Raw genomic sequence first — 20,235 nt, forward strand, 5'->3', positions numbered from 1 at the left:
TCTTCATTGCAGGTGAACTTTCTCCATGTGCATTATTGAATGGAGGTTGCCATGACTTGTGCCTTTTAACTCCTAATGGCAGAGTGAATTGTTCCTGCAGAGGGGATCGAATATTGCTGGAAGACAACAGATGTGTGAGTAAGTAAAGAGAATTAAGATGTGATGTGACACATAACTGCTCAAAATGGCACAAATGGACATTGGAATTGTTTTAGCATATGTTTGATGTTGTACTCTTCTCCATTATTAGAGACCCTGTTGGCTTATCTCTCTATTCTAAAAAGAGCTGTTTACCATTCTACCTATAGCACCATGTGATAGGTAATAATAACTCAAAGAGTGATAAATGTTGTATCCTCTGATTATGGCTGGAAGATATTGGGTAAACTAGAGAAATACCGATACACAATGATATCTGAAAACTTAGGAGTTATGACTTTAAGAATTCAATCAATAGCAAAATTAATTAAACCCAAAACAAACCAGTGTACAGGCAGTAGCTTAGTAGTGAACCCACTCACAGTCGGTCAGAGTATGTAAATGAGAAAGAATGGCTCACACAATTTATTTGTAGTCATTTCTGAACTGTTAATTAAAAATGTAACATTGCAGCCTTGTGTGATGTTTATACCTCCCAAAGGCATTACAATCTTTAATTAGTACCATTACAGTATATACTTATTAACAGCTAAGTTTCCCAAACTATTTCTACCATAAATAACAGTTCAAGTGTTCTAATATTGTCATGAAAATTATCCAGCAACATAAAAAGGGTTAATTTCTCTTTAACATCAAGACTAGTTGTGAGTAAGAAAGACAGGAGAGAAGCATTTTGGAAAACTAAAATAAGTAAACTCTTAGGATGTGTTCAGTTTTTTTTTCCCTCATCTGTATACTCATCTCATATCTTTCATCTTAGAAAATCAATGGAGTTGGATATGTCTACATTATAAAAATAAGAATCATAAGCTGAAAGTATTTTTCAATTACATCTTTTGTCTTCTTTCAGTCTTTGTATACCAGAAGGATCTTCTCTTTTGCCTGTTCTTTATTTTAATACAAACAAGTGTGATTCTTGGACTCATGTACATTTGGAAACTTTTTTCTAATACAAACACTTGGACATAATTTTTTTAACCAGGACAACTACTACACCTAATGCAAGAACATATACATATTTTCTCACTTTGTGTGTTGGCACATAATCCAAAAGGGCATTTCTTAGCAAAATAGTAAAAGACTTTAAGAATATGCTGAGGCAAACAAGGGAGTGATGTAATTGGCCAGTAGACAGTTAATTTCAATAATTTGGGCCACAAATTCCAATGTTTCCTCATTACCTAACATTTCCCTAAATTTCTCAAGCAATTGCTTAAACTCTCTATTTCAGTTTGCCTTTGTGGTTTCAGCTGTAATTGTCTGGATCCGACGCCATCTGTAAGCCTGGAGTGTTAGCCATGCATTAGAATCACTCATGTTTCTTTCACAGGTCACTACAGGCCAATAGTAAACCAATGCCTCTAGTCAAAACAGCAAGGCTTATTTGTAGACAGTAGATTCCTGTCCTTGCAGCAAAATAGATTAAATACATCTGTCCCTACTAAGCCACCTGCGTCTCACTATTGATGAGAGGGAATGAATCAGACAGAAAACTGTAGTGTTAAAACAAGCATAGTTGTATTCACGTGGAACTGCAGAGTGATACTGGGTTCTTCAGAGCTGACAAATCTTTACAGAAGTATCTTGTATCCATTGTGCATTCATATTGAAATTCTGTGGTCCAGCAGAGAGATTGAAAAGTAACTCTTGGCTTCTTCTTGTCGAATCTATCTTTGGGAAATGATGATGTTTCTGGAATATCGGGGTCCACATCTGAATTAGTTCACGCAGAGCAGTTTATGAATGTTAATGGCAACATTACAAGGGTGAAAGGTTATTTACTAACATCTACTTGAGGGCAAAGGAGAGAAAACCATTTGTTGTCATAACTCTTGAAAAAAAAGATTAGGCAATTTCATTTTACATGACATTGCTAACCTTATTAACACCCATAACAGAAATAAAAATAGCAAATATAATTAGATGAAGCAATTACCTTGTAAGAGAATGGAAGACAGCTGAACCACAGTTTTTGTTTCTAGAGAGAGGCAGAAAATAGTCAATACTATTTCTTCAAATGAACATACCTAAATAAGAATTGTGCTCATACAATATTTGTTTTTTGCATAATAAACCATATTTACTATAAATATTATCAACTTTTCCTCAAGGGTATGATGAGTATAAAACCAAAATATGGCATTTTCTATCATAGCAATTATTTTTCACTGGAAATGAGAAATTAAACAGTGTTTAAAATAGACAAAACAAGTTAGGAATGCCAATGAACTCTCAGTAAATGGATGAATTTTATTCAGTTCATGATCTAAGGTGATTGTGGGCAGTAAGTCAGCACTCTTCTTAAAGATAATAATTCTTTAAACTGAGTGGTATTTTTAGACTCTTAATTTCTTGTTATTTCCTCTAAAATGGCATTCTACCTTAGCTACTGACTAGTGAAATTAGACTGCACCAAGAAAAACAAAGTTAACTTTGGAGAAGGCTGCTATCATTTAAAAAGTTAAATTATAAGTCATTAATAGGTAGATAGATAGAGAAAATATAAATATTCTGTAAAAATGGTTACATTCTAGGAATAATAAAGAAACAAAACACTGGGAACTTCAAAGAGTATTAGTATCTGCTTAATCAAATATTCCTGAAATAAATCCGAAAAACTGATAGCAAATTATAAAATTAAACTATATTTCCTGCATTAGTAGAGATAAATGAATTCTAATTACCTCCAACATAATTCATATGACTTACTTTCCCTGTATGGTTTTTCTACAAGCAATAGATTGAGTGCTGTGCTGTGCTAAGTCGCTTCAGTTGTGTCAGACTCTTTGCGACCCTAAGGACTGTGGTAGCCCACCAGGCTCCTCTGTCCATGGGATTCTCCTGGCAAAAATACTGGAATGGGTGGCTGTGCTCTCCTCCAGGGGATCTTCCTGATCCAGGGATCTAACCCGCGTCTCTTACATCTTCTGCATTGGCAGACAGGTTCTTTACCACTAGCACCACCTGGGAAGCCCAATAGACTTAGTATACGCAAGCAGACATCACAAAATGCAGCAGAAACATCGCATTCCAAAAGCTTGCTAGTAAATCAGTTGTTTAAGAATAAAAATAAAGGAGTGGGATAGTTTGGGAGGTGGGAGGCAGGATCAAGAGGGACAGGACATACGTATGCCTAAGGCTGATTCATGTTGATGTATGGCAGAAGCCAACAGAATATCATAAAGCAATTATCCTCAATTAAAAATAAATAAATTTTTGAAAAATGTATATTTTCCCCAAGAGAGATCATTCTAAAACAGAGGTCACATATTGGCATTCCAGGGATGAAATCTAGCTATAGAAAAGCTTCTTTGTACTCATGGCTGTTTTGTACTCACAAGTTGGTCAAATCACAAAAAACTCAGACTTTAAATTTCTTATAAGAATCCTGGCACTTAGAAGTGGAACACTAGGGCAGTGGTTAACTGGAGCCCATAAGCATCTGATGCATGTGCTTTTCAGTTTATCTTTGTCTTCTACCAGCACCCCCTACAGACTCCCATGCATTTCAAGGAGTAGGTACTGATCACATGTGGCAGGAAGAGATGGTCTTCTCCCTGGTACCTCTCACAATGTAAATAGCACAAGAGGCTCTGTCTATTCTATAGAGAATAATTTCAGCAACTCTAGTACTTCTGAGTGATAGAAATTGTTTCAGAGATTTTTTTCTCAGGTAGTTGGAGAGGAAGGACATTTGGAGGTGAGACTTGAGTGAAATGAATCAATTCAAGGCATCCAAGATGAGAATTCTATATGCTAAAAAATTTCAGTGTATTGAAGAATATATGAGATTTGAATAAGAAAATACAAAAACACTATCAGTATGTACAGAGCTTATTTAACTGGCTCTTTTTAAACGTTTATTTTTAGGATAAAGTGCTAAGCAAGATGCATAAATATAGTCACCCAAATTTAAGCCCCTCCTTCTTTCCACACATGTACAGTCACCAAATAATTAACAAAATCCACAAGCATACTTTATTTTTTTTTTTAATTGAAATGAATCCACCACAGGTATACATGTGTTCACCATCCTGAACCCTCCTCCCTCCTCCCTCCCCATACCATACTTTAAACACAAAGATAAAGTCAGGCAACTTATGAACATTTGCAAAGCGAGCTTGAAAACAACACAATAAAAGCATCCCTCTTAATTTTTTTTGTAAAGGAATTCCATAAACAATTGCCCTTTATTAATTTTTATATAAGCAAATTTATTTTTATGATTAAAGGAAACAATTGTTATGACATCAAAAATGTTTGTTATTACATGAAATATTGACCTTTTTTCCTTTCAGCTAAAAATTCTTCCTGCAATATTTATTCAGAATTTGAGTGTGGAAATGGAGAATGTATTGATTATCAGCTCACCTGTGACGGCATTCCTCATTGTAAGGATAAATCAGATGAAAAACTGCTCTACTGTGGTAAGTTTTCAGTGTGTGATTTTCTCATTTCAGAGATAAGTTTGCAATTATTTTTATAGTTTTTGGTATGATTGTCTCCATTTGGTTTGTATGTATGATTTTCTTACTGCCTCTCATTAACATGTAGATTAACAATTGATTTGGCTTGTTATTATTCAAATTGGGCACCTTATTTCCTAACCAAATACACATGATATTAATTGAAGAATTTCCTCATAGTTTCCATGCTTGAAGTATAAATTTAAATACACAGGAGCCTGTTTTTGAGCTCCCTATTTATTCTTCATTAGTAAAAGTTTTAGGCTTACATTTAAAGATGTCAGAAGTATTAGTTATTGGCTGGATATTGCAGGTTTAACCTGCAGCAAAAGTCCACCATCAGTGAATAGTATATTGTTGTGTTTGTATCAGGGTCTTATTCATTCTAAATAATTTTGCCTCTCGGATTATCCCAGGGCTATTGTCGTTAGGTACAAATGCTGATTGCTTTAGCCCTGGTGTCCATTAAGTATGGAATTCCACCAGTTGTGCCTCTGTAGGTGACAGCAAATGATAGTCAACCTTTCCCTCTCCCATAGAAATATAAACTGGCTTTTGGACTCTATAGTAAGCAACTATTACTTGCCTTCATTTCAACAATGTTGTTCCTGAGAGCATGCATCTATGCAATCATTAATAGTTGATGTAGAATTGATCTAGAATATTTCTAAAGTAGTCTGATTTATTCTTATGCTGTATAGTATTGGTATTATATGCTCTTCAAAATTTAGGTATCTATATCTGGAATTGTTGTATTTGGCTTCTGTATTTCTCTTTTGTTTTATTTCTTGTCAAAGAAAATTAAAATAAGAGTAAGGTGGATTTGGGGAAATTCACAGGAAGTTTTGTCACTCTTTTATATTTCAGAGTAAACATCCTTGGCTAAAATGATAGTTAAATGTAATTTGTCTGTAATCAACATGTAACTAAATCTTAGGGAATTTACCTCAAATGATGTATTTACCAAAATCAATAGCTATGTCCTGTACATCATGAAAATATTAAAGCATATAAAAATGTGATAATAATTACATTTTATGTGATACTAATTATATTATGAATTGGCTTGAAAATATATTTCACATTATTTTTATCTTCTTAGAAGGCAGATAATATTTGTCTGAAAAGGGGTTAGCAAGCTTTTTCTGTAAACAGTATGCTGCTATTTTGTGGTTTTGTGGGTCATATATGCTTTTGTCACATATTCTAGTGTTTTAAACAATCTTTTACAAATGTAAAAATCATTATTAGTTCCAGAGCCAGATAAAATCAGGTTCATGTGCTGCATTTGGCCTGTGGACTATAGTTTGACAATTTCAGGCATAGATTCCAGATTTTAGAATCACATTTGAGTTTAAGTGTTTGTTCCCAAATCTAGTAGTTTGTGACTAGAATGAGGAAAGGCCATTACTTCTCCTATATTTTAGTTTCTCACTACGAATCTTCCCTGGTGGCTCAGTTGGTAAAGATTCCGCCCGCAATGCGGGAGACCTGGGTTCGATCCCTGGGTCAGGAAGATCCCCTGGCAGAAGGCTTGGCAACCCACTCCAGTATTCTTACATGGAGAATCTCCACGGACAGAGGAGCGTGGAGGGCTACAGTCCATAGGGTCGCAAAGAGTCAGACATGACTGAGCAACTAAGCACAACACAGCACACTACAAAGCAAACCTAGCTGGAATGGTGGTTGGGAACATTAAATAAACATATGTATATTTACATATGCTCAATACAGAGCCTTGCACAAAAGAAGCTTTCAGTAAATGGTGGCTATTATTATTGTGAGTGGTACCTTCTGCCCCAAATCAGAAAATGTCAGGAGATTCTGATTAAGGTAAACAGATTTCAGAAGGCAATTATTCTTCTGCTTTGAAAATTCTAGTAGATCCTTTAAGATGATTTTTAAGAGAAATTTATGGATAAATAGGTGACTCTTGAATTCACTGATTCAGGAATAAATGTTTCATTTGACACTTCTTTTTCTTGATTTAAAATACTTGTGGGGTGCAAAGGAGATAGGGGATAGGTGTTGGAGTGCCTTTATTACTTTTGAGGTAGAGATTCATTGAATATGTGATACAAGTTTATTTCTGTCCTACCTGACAGAAATGCCAGAAGCAATAAAGTGGGTATAATTTGGCGAGACCTCCAAGTGTGAATCATTGAAGTTAAAATAGTCAAAGAGAGTTTTTTCATAGATATTCTAATCCAGAACTTGAATGCCACACAGCACCTGTTATTTAGATCCACAATCCAGTTATTGTGAATGAGATCTTACCTGTAATCTTCTTTTTGTAAAAATATTTCTATAAGCCCTCCAAGTATGTGTTTTCACTTTTCCATGTAAGAAAACAGAAGTTGTCGAAGAGGTTTCAAGCCCTGCTACAATCGTCGTTGTGTTCCTCACAGCAAGTTATGTGATGGTGAAAATGATTGTGGAGACAACTCTGATGAATTAGACTGTAAAGGTAAACACATGTCACATCGGCTTAGGAATATTATCATGCTAAGTGTTCCCCAAACTCTTCTACAGTGTATTCCTGAGAGTTCTGGAGTTTTGATATATAACCCTGACTAACATCTATGGACCATGCTTTGGTCAATGCTGTTGAAGAGAGTTATTAGAGTCAATTGAAAATTGATAACTATTTTTCTGTTTCTGGTTTCTATTTCTTTCTTTGCTCACTTCAAGATTCTTTCTCACCTTTTCAGTTCAACCTCCCTATTTGGGACATTTCTACCAGAAAGTATAATATTGAATTTATTGCTCCAAAATGTTCCCCCTCATTCCTTAATCCTAGCTCCTACATGTGATCTCTTCATTTTCCTACTTATTGGAAAGGAAACCTTGGTATTCTTCTTTGTTCCTCCTTCCACCATGCTTTATTAACCACATACCCAATCATCAGCAAATCTTCCAATTCTTTGAAATATATTCCCTTTCAGCCTATTTTGGGCCTAGCTTAACAGAGTAAGCTTAACAGCCTTTTATTTGGTCTCCTTTTGGAAGTCAATTGGAAAGATTGCTACTCTTTCCAATAAATCTGAATGTTTAGTCATGCTAACACAATTTAACATTTTACCATGTTAAATTTAAAATTTTACCATGGAACACATCAGCAGCCACACTACCTGAAATAGAACCCCAGCCCTATCACTAACTGTGAACCTTTGGATAAGGTACTTAACCAACTGGTGCCTCAGTTTACCAAATTATAAGAAAAGAGACAATAGTTAAATAAATGTATCAGTATTAGAACAGAACTTGGCATATAGTAAATGCTATGTAAAGAGTTAGTGTTGTTTTTTTTTTTTTTTTTTTTTTTAATTATTCCTCAGGTAAAGAATCCCAATGTTTGCAGAATAAGTGACAAGTTTTTAGTCTGACATTTATGGTATCCTAAAATCTGGAATCAACAGATCTTTCCAAACCAATTTCCCATTAAAAATCTTTCCATTTATTGAAAATACTTTATTGGGTGAAATTCTTTAAGAATAGAGACATAAAATTTGTAAGTTCTGTGTGTGCCCTCAATTTAGATCAAACTCTAAGATAGTCATTTAAATAGGTAAAGATGAATATGAGGTGCTATGATTGCACTATTAAGAATTTTTTTTAACTTGGAGGTAACCTGAAAGGCTTCATAGACTAATGTCAAAGTCTAAAAACAGTGGAATGACTTCAAAACAAGAGAATTCCAAGTGGAGGGACCAATATTGAAAACTGAAAGTAATTTGATGATTAGAGCCAGATTGCATATTGGGGAGTGTCAACAAAATAAATTGACGTAGAAGGAACTGGGATATGATGGTGTTTTCTGGTGTCATGTTATAGAACATGAACTTTATCTTGTAGTCACCAGAAAGGGAAAAAAAAAAAGAGGAAAAAACTGATTTTTAGAATTAAAACTATAATACTGAGAACAGAAGGACAAAATAGAAGGCTGTTACAGCAGTGAAAGCTAGGAATAAAGAGGAGAAAGACAGATATTACAGAATTTTAAGTGGTAGCATAACAGGTATTTTGGGGTAAGAAACATGGGAATAGAAGATAAGCATGTGTTGGTGGGGGTGAGAGGGGATGTTCCCAGGTGGTGCTAGTGGTAAAGAACCCACTTGCCAATGCAGGAGACATAAGAGACTCGAGTTCAATCTCTGGGTTGGGAAAAGCCCCTCAAGGAGGGCATGGCAAACCACTCCCGTACTTTTGTCTGAAGAATCCCGTGGACAGAGGAGCATGGTAGGCTATAGTCCATGCAAAGGGTTGGACATGACTGAAGCATCTTGGCACGTGTGTGTGTGTGTGTGTGTTTCCTGCTTTTAAAATATTATTTGTTTTCATTAATTTTTAAATTTATTTTTGTGTGCCCTTTGTTGTGTGAAACAGGGATAAGATAGTAAGAATGGTCCACATTCTGACTTTGGGGTACCTATAGACATTCAAATGGAACTGTTCAAAGGTTATATATATATAAGCAGAGATATGGAGCTCAGATAGTAGGTTTAGGTCAGAAGAATTGATCTTGGATTTCTTAAAGAGAGAGAACTCAAAGGAGGTATGAAATAGGACTTGTTTTATGAGAATGCATCAAAATGACCTGTTGAAATTAAAATTGAAGACACTAATAAAGAAATGAAACATATACCACAAGAGTAATAAAATGAGCTTCATAAGAAATTATTTTTTTTAAAGAAAGTAGGATAAGTTAGTGTTACAGAGAAGGCAAGAGGGCAGACATAGACTGGAAAGTCCACTATACTTGGCAAATAGATAATAATTTCTTGGTTACCTTCAAGAGTCAGTTCAGTGGAATGGGAAGGAAATACCAGATCGCATTGGATTGAGACAAATATGAATGGTGAAAGAGTAAAGACAGTGAATTCAGACTATTTTTTAAAAAGGTTGATGGTAGAGAAAAGATGTATGAAGTACAGTTGTAATGAGAAAACTATAAAAAGTTAAGGAAGAAGACAGAATGTGTACAATTTTGTAGCTGATAAAGGATTGAGAAGTTACTCTGTTGTCTTAGAGTATATGACCTTGGCCAAATGCTTGAGAAGCTTACCATCTAAGTTGATGTAGTTTAGGAAGAGCCAAGTACATTTGAAAGTTAACTGTGGTTTTGTATTATATAACTATAAAAGACTAAAATTGATAAATTGTGGTAAGACATTGGTAGTTAGTGGAGAGAAACAGAAAAGCATTTGGAAGAAAGGACAGGAAAGTAGAAAGAAACCCCCAAAATAGATATGTTCTATTAGTTATTATGCAAGGTGGAAAGACTATCATGAAAATAGTAAGCTGGGATAAAAATTAAAAGATAAATCTAAAATATGAAGGAACTGAATAATAGATACAGAGAGTAGATTTCAATATAAATTTCCATGACAAAAGAAGTCATGTAAATTTAATAAGTTACTGTGGATTTTCTTGGAAAATAGTTTCTTTTAAAAAACAGTAAGCAAATTAGTGCATTTGGGTTTATGAAATATAATACCCAGTACATGGTAGGTGTTTATTAAACTCTTATGTGGCTGGTTGAAACCATAAGTCTTCTAAAAGTATAGATAGGTTTCATTTTGCTTAATGATATCAGTATCAGCTGAATAACAATATAAATAATTCAAAATTTTATTTCCCCCTTTTTAATCTAAACTCTTAGTTTCTGTGTTATAACCATCTCCGCCATATACTTGGAGACAGAACTACCATATTTGAGATTCAAGTTTTTGTCAAAACTTTTATTTTGTGATAATAATAGTGTAGTGATCATGACAATTGGATATCTTGTGAAGCAATAACAACAAAATTGTATGCCTTGAACTTCTTCCTATATAATGTAGCACATTTGAAACTACACATGCTCAAGTAGATGCTGTGTTACATATTATAAGTTAACAAATTTAAGTAAATGGTCTAGCTTCTGTAGGATAAACAAATGGGTAGCTTTTTAGATGAAAGCTTACTTATTACATTTTCATCTTTTAGATTTGATTTTCCTCTCATATTAAGATTGTTCTCATGGTATTCTTTCATGCCATAGGGGAAATACTAACTTGGGTACTTTTTCTATAAGCCAGTTTCTTATAAAGCATTAATTCAGATGTATGTCCATCAAACACATGGACACTTATAGCATGTAAAAGGTCATGAAGGAAAAGGAACATTAATAGTCTTAGGAAGAATGAAAAAAGAATTATTTCTCTAGTCACTCCCTTTTTCTATAATCATTGCCACTTGGGGACACAGTGCTTTGTTGTATGTATATATGTACACACACACACATCATGTTATTGTTTAATGTAAATAAAGTAAAAAATAACAAAATTTAAGTGGTACAATAAAATATCAATAAATATAGAGAGATTTTAATAGGCTTTGGAGAAAAGTTAAGGTAGAATCATCTGAAGTACTATTACAGTTCTGTTTGTTTAATTTAGATGTTAATAGCAATTAACATGTTTTTAATGGCATATAGTCAAAAGAATCTATTTGTGGAAATATTGTAAGGAATTATTTTTTATTTCTTGTCTTTGGAAGCAAAGTGAAAACCCAAATCCTCATCAATCTTTTATTACTGCCTCTTTGTAAAATTCCTATCGTAACAAAGCTTTAGACATCAAGCTGTCTGGTGGGGACCTGAGGAGTTGTTCAGAAAGTTTGTTATTCTTCATTCCTCTTCTGTTTGACTGAATAGATTTGTGGAGATTGCATCATATCCCTCCTTCGCTCCCTGTTAAGATGAATATATTCCCTTTGAAAAGAACTTCCTTGGGCCACCTGAACACCTTTAGGTGGACTGGAGACATAAGCACTTCTAAGGCAACCTAGAGGAGAGGAAGCTGGTGTTTTGTTTTGTTTTCCCCAAATTCATAGCAAAACTTTGAAGATTCCACAAACAACAAGCTAAGGAAAAGGATAAGCCTACCTGGAGGAGAAATCATTCTTTCTGGGTTCACATACCCTTGGAACCTAAGCAGTATATGAAATAAAAGATGTGGTTTGAAAGTAAACAGAAGAGATGTGACAGTGCATTTAATATATTTTTTCCTTGTCAGCTTCCCCTTTGCTACAGGCTGGGTAAGGGAGTTGGAAAAACAGTGAGTTAGCTTAGTTATAAGAATCATCCTAAGAACCCGGGGAAAGACGGATCAATTTTATATCTTTGCTATCAAATTAAATATTTTAACTAACATGGAGAGAAGGAAGTGGATTAATTAGGAGAATTAAGAAAGTATATGAAGGAAAGAAAGTGTATTCTTCTACTTTCTCTCTTGCTACTACTTTTGATCCAGTGTTCATCAGATCTTCCTTCGTAGTGTCTCATTGCTATTCCTGGTGTCAGTCACAATTTGTAGGCTTTATTATTATTATTTTTTGCCACTATCTAGAGGAAAAATTATAGTATTTCTCACTCAGTTTACCTTTATTTGGACTACATTATTTTCTCTTCTCTTTTTCTCCAGGACTTTTAGCCTGGAAAAAAGTTGTCAGAAACTTTTCATATTCACTTGACAAATTAAAGATCCCATTATCTTTTTCCCTCAAACTCACCCTAGGATGAAACAAATTTCAGTACTTGACTGACCAAAGCAACATAGAAGGGAATATGGCAGAGGGAATAGAAAGGAAGAGGTTTTGGCACAAGAAGATTTTGCTTACTAATTAAGTCATGTTTTGTCTATTACCATGGATTTCTCCTGTTTTACAACTCTCCTACAAGTGCTGGAGATGTCGATCCCCACAACCACCTTGCTCCTGCTGTTTACGGAATTGTGTAACTACTTAATATTCCCAATTCCAATACCGCTTATCACCCTACATAATCCTTTAGCTGTTCCCAAACTCTAAATCAAGTCATGGAATCTATGGAGATAAGATGAGGAGTGAAGACACAACTGGTTCCTATTTGCACATCTCACACACTCAAATATGCTCTCCTAGCCCTTCCCACCAAGATTCATTAGCCCTATTTTTCATTGCAAAAATGGGAGAAAAAGTATTTCATCCTCTCTCCAGTTCTCCTGACACCCCCCAACACTTCATTTTTCCCCTGCCTTTCTCTTAAATACCATTTTCTAACCACTCTTCTCAACTTTAAAGTTATGGTTTCTTTTCATCTAGTTAGATCAGAGTCCCTCTGTTTATTTTTTCCTCTTCCCAGTATTCTATCCAAGACCCATGTTCTAATTGCTCCACGTTTCCACTCATTTCATTAGCCATTCTTTACACTCACTTCCACCTGAGAGCACCCAACACTACTTTTGAAACTCCATTACTGTGAAATGCCTGAAACTCCAGTCCTCTTAACTGTCTGAAATGCCATCTCCCTATTCATGGAGTCATGATTTGCCCTCTTCTATCTGCCACCAATATCCACTCAGGTGGATTCCATGAAATGTACACAGATTATCTGTGGAAGTTTGGAGGGAGATGGAGATGGTGGACTGGACTGTGATTGTCCCAGTACATCAGCATTAGGATTTCTAGCATCCCAAACTCTAACTGCAAGTATAGATAAAATTTAAAGTGTATTGTGCAATAAATCTTTGTAAACTTGATTAGGAATATTACCACTATCCAGAATATTGTTTCACAGAGAAATAAATTCTGAAATATAGTGTTTATAAGGAATTTTTTGGAATACAACCTCTTAATAGGAGGCTGCTGAAAGACAGCAAAGTCAGAAGCAAAATGTATATACTCATCATGATTATTTTCTAAATTATGTATTCCATTAACTATTTCCATAGAAAAATATTGTACTGAAAAGCAACAGAAAAGAATATGGTTTATTTAGCATAAAATAAAAATATCTATTTTTTCCTCTTTGAAATAGTGTGTTTATCTCAAGTTATAATGGCATTATCTTTTCACATGATAAGATGTTATTTTTAATGAAGAAAACAGTGAAGCAATTATAATTGCAAATTGTAAATAAAACATTTATTCTAATCATCATTTAAACGTAAATAAGGATACAATTGCAAGATACAATTAAATATAAGAGCAGTGCATTTTGAAATACAAATGACATACATACCCTTGAGTAAAATTTGCATATTTTAAGATAGCATTTTAACCATTTACAATTGATATAATTTATATTTATAATTAAATAGGCTCTTTAGAGTATCAACACTAGTAAAAATGGCATAATCAAAGAGCCCTTCAGGTTGTTCATTAACATAATCAACCTGTGGAAATTTGAATTTGGAATAAAATTCTCACCTAAGTTAATCTAACACATAAAGCAAGCCATGCACCTGTTTACAACATATTGCTGGAAAACATTATATGGTAATGAATGTGTAAGCAAAGTAGAAAGGAATATATGATTAAGAATAAGCAGTTCTGTACAAAGAATATATAATGATGGTAGCATATCAAAACTGATTTTCATCTAAGCATAGCAGGGAATTGGAAAGCCTTACTTTCCAATAACAGAAGCAAGTCATACCACATTTATATGTTTCTTGGCGTGAGGCATCCATATTTCCTATACCAAATGTTAGTGATGTGGCATATAAAGGAAGATAACATAGTATGATGACTTTCTAGCAGTGCTAAACTATTTCATCTTTGAGTAATAAAGAAAACACTCAGTGGTTCCTCCTCAGTCTCTCTCTGTCCATCTCTTTTTATCATAGTAGGAAACATTCCATTTCTTAGCAAACAAGTTAGGATTTCTCTGTACACACTCAGGCATTTGCTTAGAGTCATAACCTTGTACTTTTGAAGCTGAAAAGAAAGAGCATTTCATCAGCATTTATTTATTTATTTTTTGTTTGTTAGCTTAGTTTTGAAATGGAATAATCATGTAAAATAAGGCACAGGCCTCTGCTTTCATGGACCTTACAATTTAATGGGGGGAAAGATATCCAAGCAGGCAATTGTAATGCAGTATCATAAGTATCACAACATAGGGAAGAACTGTGTGACAGCGGAGAATATCTGAGGCATCTAACCCAAGCTTGGGATTGTGAGTCATGGGTCAAGTTCAACTGCCCAGAGTTTGAAAAGCAAAACCAAACAAAATATAAGAATTAAAGCACTCAAAATGTTAAAAGCAAGAAATCATTATCTAGTTTACCTATCCATTTACTTATTTACCTATTTTTCTAGTTTCAACCTGTGCTGCTGTTGAGTTCCGCTGTACAGATGGGACGTGCATTCCGAGATCAGCACGATGCAACCAGAACATAGACTGCGCAGATGCTTCAGATGAAAAGAACTGCAGTAAGATATTCCATTACCTTTTGTTTGTGCATGCCTGTGCACCTTTGACATTTCACTGAACAGTGTCCAACTCCTCACTGAACCTTGTCCAGAACTGATATGCAATTAACCCCTGTGGTGTAGGATAATTGCATATTTACTTCTTCAAATGAGGTTAGCATTTCTTGTTTCTGGACCTACATAAAAGGCTCATAATCTTTGTAGATGAGGTGTTTCTCATTTTTCTGTTTACCTCCTTATAGATAATACAGACTGTACATATTTCTATAAACTTGGAGTGAAAACCACAGGGTTCATAAGATGCAATTCTACCTCACTGTGTGTTCTGCCAGCCTGGATATGCGATGGCTCTAATGACTGTGGAGACTACTCAGATGAATTAAAATGCCCAGGTAATTCTAGAAAGAACAGTCTTTGCCTTGAAGATTTATGTTGTATAGCACAAACTTAATAATTTTCATTCTTGACATTCAGTGGCTAAGATTAAAACAAATGTTGTAGACTAAATTAAAAATGATCATCCAGTTCTAAACATACCACTTTATATTTTTTTATGACTTATGGAATGATACTCAAGAAATCTGTTCTATATTTGGATAAGTTTCCTTTTTCAAGTTCATTTCTTTGTTAATCCTTTTAACATCGGTGATAACATTTTAAAACGTGTAATTTATAAAGCTTTCATAGAAGCAGTATATACTGAGAGAAACTATCCATAGACTAAAAGAGGGAGACTGTTTCTCACTACTGGCTTTACTTGTATTATGCTTGTATTGTCATACTAGGCTATTTGGTGCAGCTTATATAATCTTTTAGCATAGTGATATGGGTAACAGTTATCATTACTGCATAAAGGTCAGGCTGATATACTGGTATCAATTAGCCATCTTTACCTATACAAGCAGTGTCATATGCAGTCTTAGGAAATTGCCTTCCATGAGAAGGTCATGAACTTGTTTCTTTCTAACTATTTGAGAAAACAAATTTTAAAAATGTGTAATAGTATCAGAAAGACAGATGGTAAATTACTAACTGAAAGTAGATATGCTTGTAGGATTCTACTACATGTCTTCTCATACTGCCGTTTCCTTCTCCTACCCCTGCTGCTACATTCACTTTTTCCACATTTTGTTGATGTGTAATATTTTTTGAAATATTTTAAGATACAATATTCATAGGTATTCCACACACATATTTGTTTGTATTCCACAAGTGCACACACACAGTCTACTATAAAGAATTGATATTCTTAATAGTACATAATCTATCAATTAATTAATTGGGCAATGACAGATCCCTTTCTCCTCCCATGGTCATCAGTGTGTAACACTCTATGATGTTCCTTCTGGGTTTGAAGACTTGCTATGTCCTAGGAGGAACTAGAGAACTTCACGGGAGGCACTGAACTGCAGCTACTGCAAATCCTCTACAATTTTAAATAAAATTTTATTCTTCATTATGTATGTGTGTGTGTGTTAGTTGCTAAGTCGTGCTCGACTGTTTGCAACCCCATAGACTGTAGCCACCAGGCTCCTCTGTTCATGGGATTCTCCAGGCAAGAATACTGCAGTGGGTAGCCTTCCCTTCTCCAGGGGATCTTGCCAACCCAGGGATCGAACTTGGGTCTCCCACATTGCAGGCAGATTCTTTATCTAATCTGAGCCATCAGGGGACTCTCTCAAAAGTGATTTTTCATCTTTAATTAGATCTACAAAGTTGGTGTTAAAAAAATAAAATGGAGGTAATTTTTGTATCTTAAAATAGTCATGCATTACTGTACTGATATTAACAAGTATACTCTAATAGTGAGTCAGTCTCTCTAAAACTATGTAAAGCTGAAGGTGCAAGGAGACCAATGATATCCAGTAAAGAGAAAAATCTAGTATTTTGTATGTGCTTTTGGAGGTTATAATAATACAATACCCCATAGTCTGAAAAATATATAATATACAAAATAATTTTATATACAAATACTTTTTAGTCTCATGATAATTTTTAAGGTAGAGCAAGTTCAGAGATTCTATTGCAACTTGTTTTTCTTCCTTAAAATAGAAAGTGAAAGTGTTAGTCTCTTGGTCGTATCTAACTCTTTGCAATCCCATGGACTGTAGCCCACCAGACTCCTCTGTCCATGGAATTCTCCAGGCAAGAATACTAGAGTGGGTTGTCATTCCCTTTTCCAGGGTAACTTTTCAACCCAGGGATTGAACCCAGGTCTCCTGCATTGCAAGTAGATTCTTTGCTATTTGAATCATCAGGGAAGCCCCAAAAGGTGATATGGTCAGTCCTGGGAAGTTGGTAGGTAGCAGGGGCACAAGAAGAGGAAAGACTTCCCTGACCAGAATCAAATCAGGGCCCTGATGGTGAGAGCACCAAATCCTAACCACTAGACCACCAGGGAGAAGCTAAAATAGAGTACGCTTATATAAATCTTGTCAAAGCATATGTACTCTTCAAGTGTTGAACATAAAGTTTATACTTGCTCAGCAAAAACCTATTAATAATTTTGTAATTATTTTTTTCTGAGTATGGAATTAAAATATTTTCCACATAAAATGATACTTTGGCCTTAGGTTTACTTATTTTATAGTCATCTCAATTGTTTTATTTTACTTTTGTTAACTCTACATTATTTGTATTTAAACACTTGCTCCATTAATATCCTTCTTCTGATCCAGGATCCAATCCTAGATGGAATTTGTTATCATGTCTCCCTGATTTCCTCTGTTCCATATTCTTAATTTCTCCTTGGTTTTCATAACCTGGACATTCTTTAAAAGAACATCTCAGCTCTTTTTTATTTAAGTTTTCTTGTTATTTATCTCTTCCAGTTCAAGGAATATTACTGTTTTGATATCTATCTGCATTGCAGAAGTCTAAGATTTATTTACTTGACATTTAATTTATTTATTTGACAGTAGTTTATTTGACACTGCATTCTATATTTTATCACAGTTCAAAACAAACACAAATGTGAAGAAAATTATTTTGGTTGTCCTAGTGGAAGATGCATTTTGAATACCTGGGTATGTGATGGTCAGAAAGATTGTGAGGATGGACTTGATGAATTCCACTGTGGTGAGACATTATATCTTCCTTTACTTTTATAAACTATATTATCATCTATATACTGATGTTACCTTACATAGGAATTTTACACAAAATATTGCTAATCAGTTTTAGTATCAATTTTTATTTTTATGAAATAGCACAAATGGTAAAAATTAAAACAGAACACAAAAAGTTTATATGGAGAATAAGAATCTCCCATCAAACCTTTTCTTTTAACCTTTTCTGTTTTTGTTAGTGGATACCTCCATCAATGTAAATGATATATTTATACCTTCATTTCATGACTTATTTACTTTAGATACTAATATATTTACCTTCTGCTGTGAAAAATATGGATTTAATTCACACAACCCATTATATTCTTCCTACCTGTTATTGACTATTATTATCCTAAATGTTTCCATTCATTACATGTATAGGTTTAAATAGTATACTAAAACTTTCATTTCTTCAAAAAATCTCTCCCCATCCACCTCCTAATTTCTGTTTGTGTACATTTCATTTCACTTGGCAAGGTAAGAAAATATTTAAATGTTTTTGTTAATTTATGAGATTTATGATATCCAGGCCAATTTTTTTAAAAGCATATAATTCTCTATTTTCATTTAGCTCAAATAACATACACCAGGGTGAACAGACAAGGATTAAAAATGGTTGTCTAAGAAAAGTCAAATTCCCATAAAAGTAAATGTCATCACAAAATGTGAAGGTGCATTTTGTTTGATTAAGATGCTATATATCTTTATATTAGAGCCAGATTTTGAACAAGATTAACGGAGAACTTTAAATAGTTTATATAGATTCATGATTTCTGGAACAGAAGCCATTATACATTTGTATCTTCTTTAATATTTTTCTGGTTTCGGCTTTTCTGAATGTCTCTCTTTTCACAGGTCATGTATGTAAATATTTTAAATAAAAATGCAAAGTTTTAAGTAAGTTTATAAGATAAACATCAAATTTTATTTTATAGTCATTTATATTTTAATGTACTAATTCGGTAGAATTTTATTCTTGGGTGTTTGCTGGTGATAAATGAACTAAGGATACAGGAAGGAGAGCAGTCACAAACTTTGTAAATAAATTAAGTATACTATCATAAATGTATAATTTCGTAATAAAATAGCAGCCACCATACCAATGATCTGTATGTTATTAGTCAGACTTAAGTGTTCCCAAGGGAGAGAAACAAAAACATCAAAGTTTTAAGTATGTATAGTATGCTAAGTATGTACAGATAGAAAACTGACAGCTTATCATAGAGCTAAAACCCCCTGAGTCACACCACCTTTAGGTGGTGAGTTCACCATATTTGTGACATTGCCTAGGATGTAATTTTTTTTTTTCTCCAACTGTTCAATAACAGACTAAAAGTTAGAAGAATACCACACCTGGACTTTTTTTTTTTTTTTTTGTACCCTACATGTTAGAAAAAGACAGGAATACATTTAGGAAGAGTGACTAGCATATTGACCTATTTGGAGTCATACCCTATGAGATTATGTTGAAGAAACAATGTTGTATGACCTGGATAACTCAGAGGGAATATGCAAGCCATTGTCAAAATTTTATAGTACTGTTATGGAGAAGGCAAAGGCACCCCACTCCAGTACTCTTGCCTGGAAAATCCCATGGACAGAGGAGCCTGGAAGGCTGCAGTCCACAGAGTCGCAAAGAGTCAGACACGACTGAGCAACTTCACTTTCACTTTCCACTTTCATGCATTGGAGAAGGAAATGGCAACCCACTCCAGTGTTCTTGCCTGGAGAATCCCAGGATTGGGGGAGCCTGGTGGGCTTCCGTCTATGGGGTCACACAGAGTCGGACACAACTGAAGTGATTTAGCAGCAGCAGCATAGAAGAGAGGAAAGTGGTTTCTTTTATTTGGGATGACTGGTTTTAGTGAAGACTAAAGAAGACTTTCCTCACTATCAGATCTTTCCTAAGACGGTCTCTAATGATTCATTTTTTCTTTTGCACCTGAAACAAACCTTCTTGTGTATTTTTTAGATTCTTCTTGTTCTTGGAACCAATTTGCATGTTCCACAGAAAAATGTATATCTAAACACTGGATTTGTGATGGAGAGGATGATTGTGAAGATGGATTAGATGAAAGTGATAGCATTTGTGGTGAGTTGTTTCCTTTGTGTTCTCATCCAATTTTTAGGAGTATAATACATATGCTCTGTCATTTTAGAATATACAGAGAACTTTATTTTCTACTCTGTTAAACTTAATATGAAGTTTATATGTATATACATTTCAATGTAACTGTTTTCATTATTTTTATAACTTATTA

The 20,235-nt window shown here is 34.3% G+C and overlaps 1 protein-coding gene across 1 annotated transcript in view; it reads left to right on the forward strand.

Moving 5' to 3' along the window:
* The window catches only part of LRP1B (LDL receptor related protein 1B), a 1,835,261-nt gene that overhangs the window by 1,496,110 nt on the left and 318,916 nt on the right, over window positions 1–20,235 (forward strand). Inside the window, exons 45-51 of the mRNA XM_055574440.1 lie at window positions 13–138; window positions 4,458–4,586; window positions 6,973–7,092; window positions 14,751–14,864; window positions 15,107–15,256; window positions 17,820–17,942; window positions 19,947–20,066. Coding sequence (XP_055430415.1) covers window positions 13–138; window positions 4,458–4,586; window positions 6,973–7,092; window positions 14,751–14,864; window positions 15,107–15,256; window positions 17,820–17,942; window positions 19,947–20,066 — 882 coding nt within the window. The remainder of the gene's footprint in view (window positions 1–12; window positions 139–4,457; window positions 4,587–6,972; window positions 7,093–14,750; window positions 14,865–15,106; window positions 15,257–17,819; window positions 17,943–19,946; window positions 20,067–20,235) is intronic.

This window comes from Bubalus kerabau, chromosome 3 (assembly GCF_029407905.1).
Source record: "Bubalus kerabau isolate K-KA32 ecotype Philippines breed swamp buffalo chromosome 3, PCC_UOA_SB_1v2, whole genome shotgun sequence".
In the NCBI taxonomy this organism is placed as follows: Eukaryota; Metazoa; Chordata; class Mammalia; order Artiodactyla; family Bovidae; genus Bubalus; species Bubalus kerabau.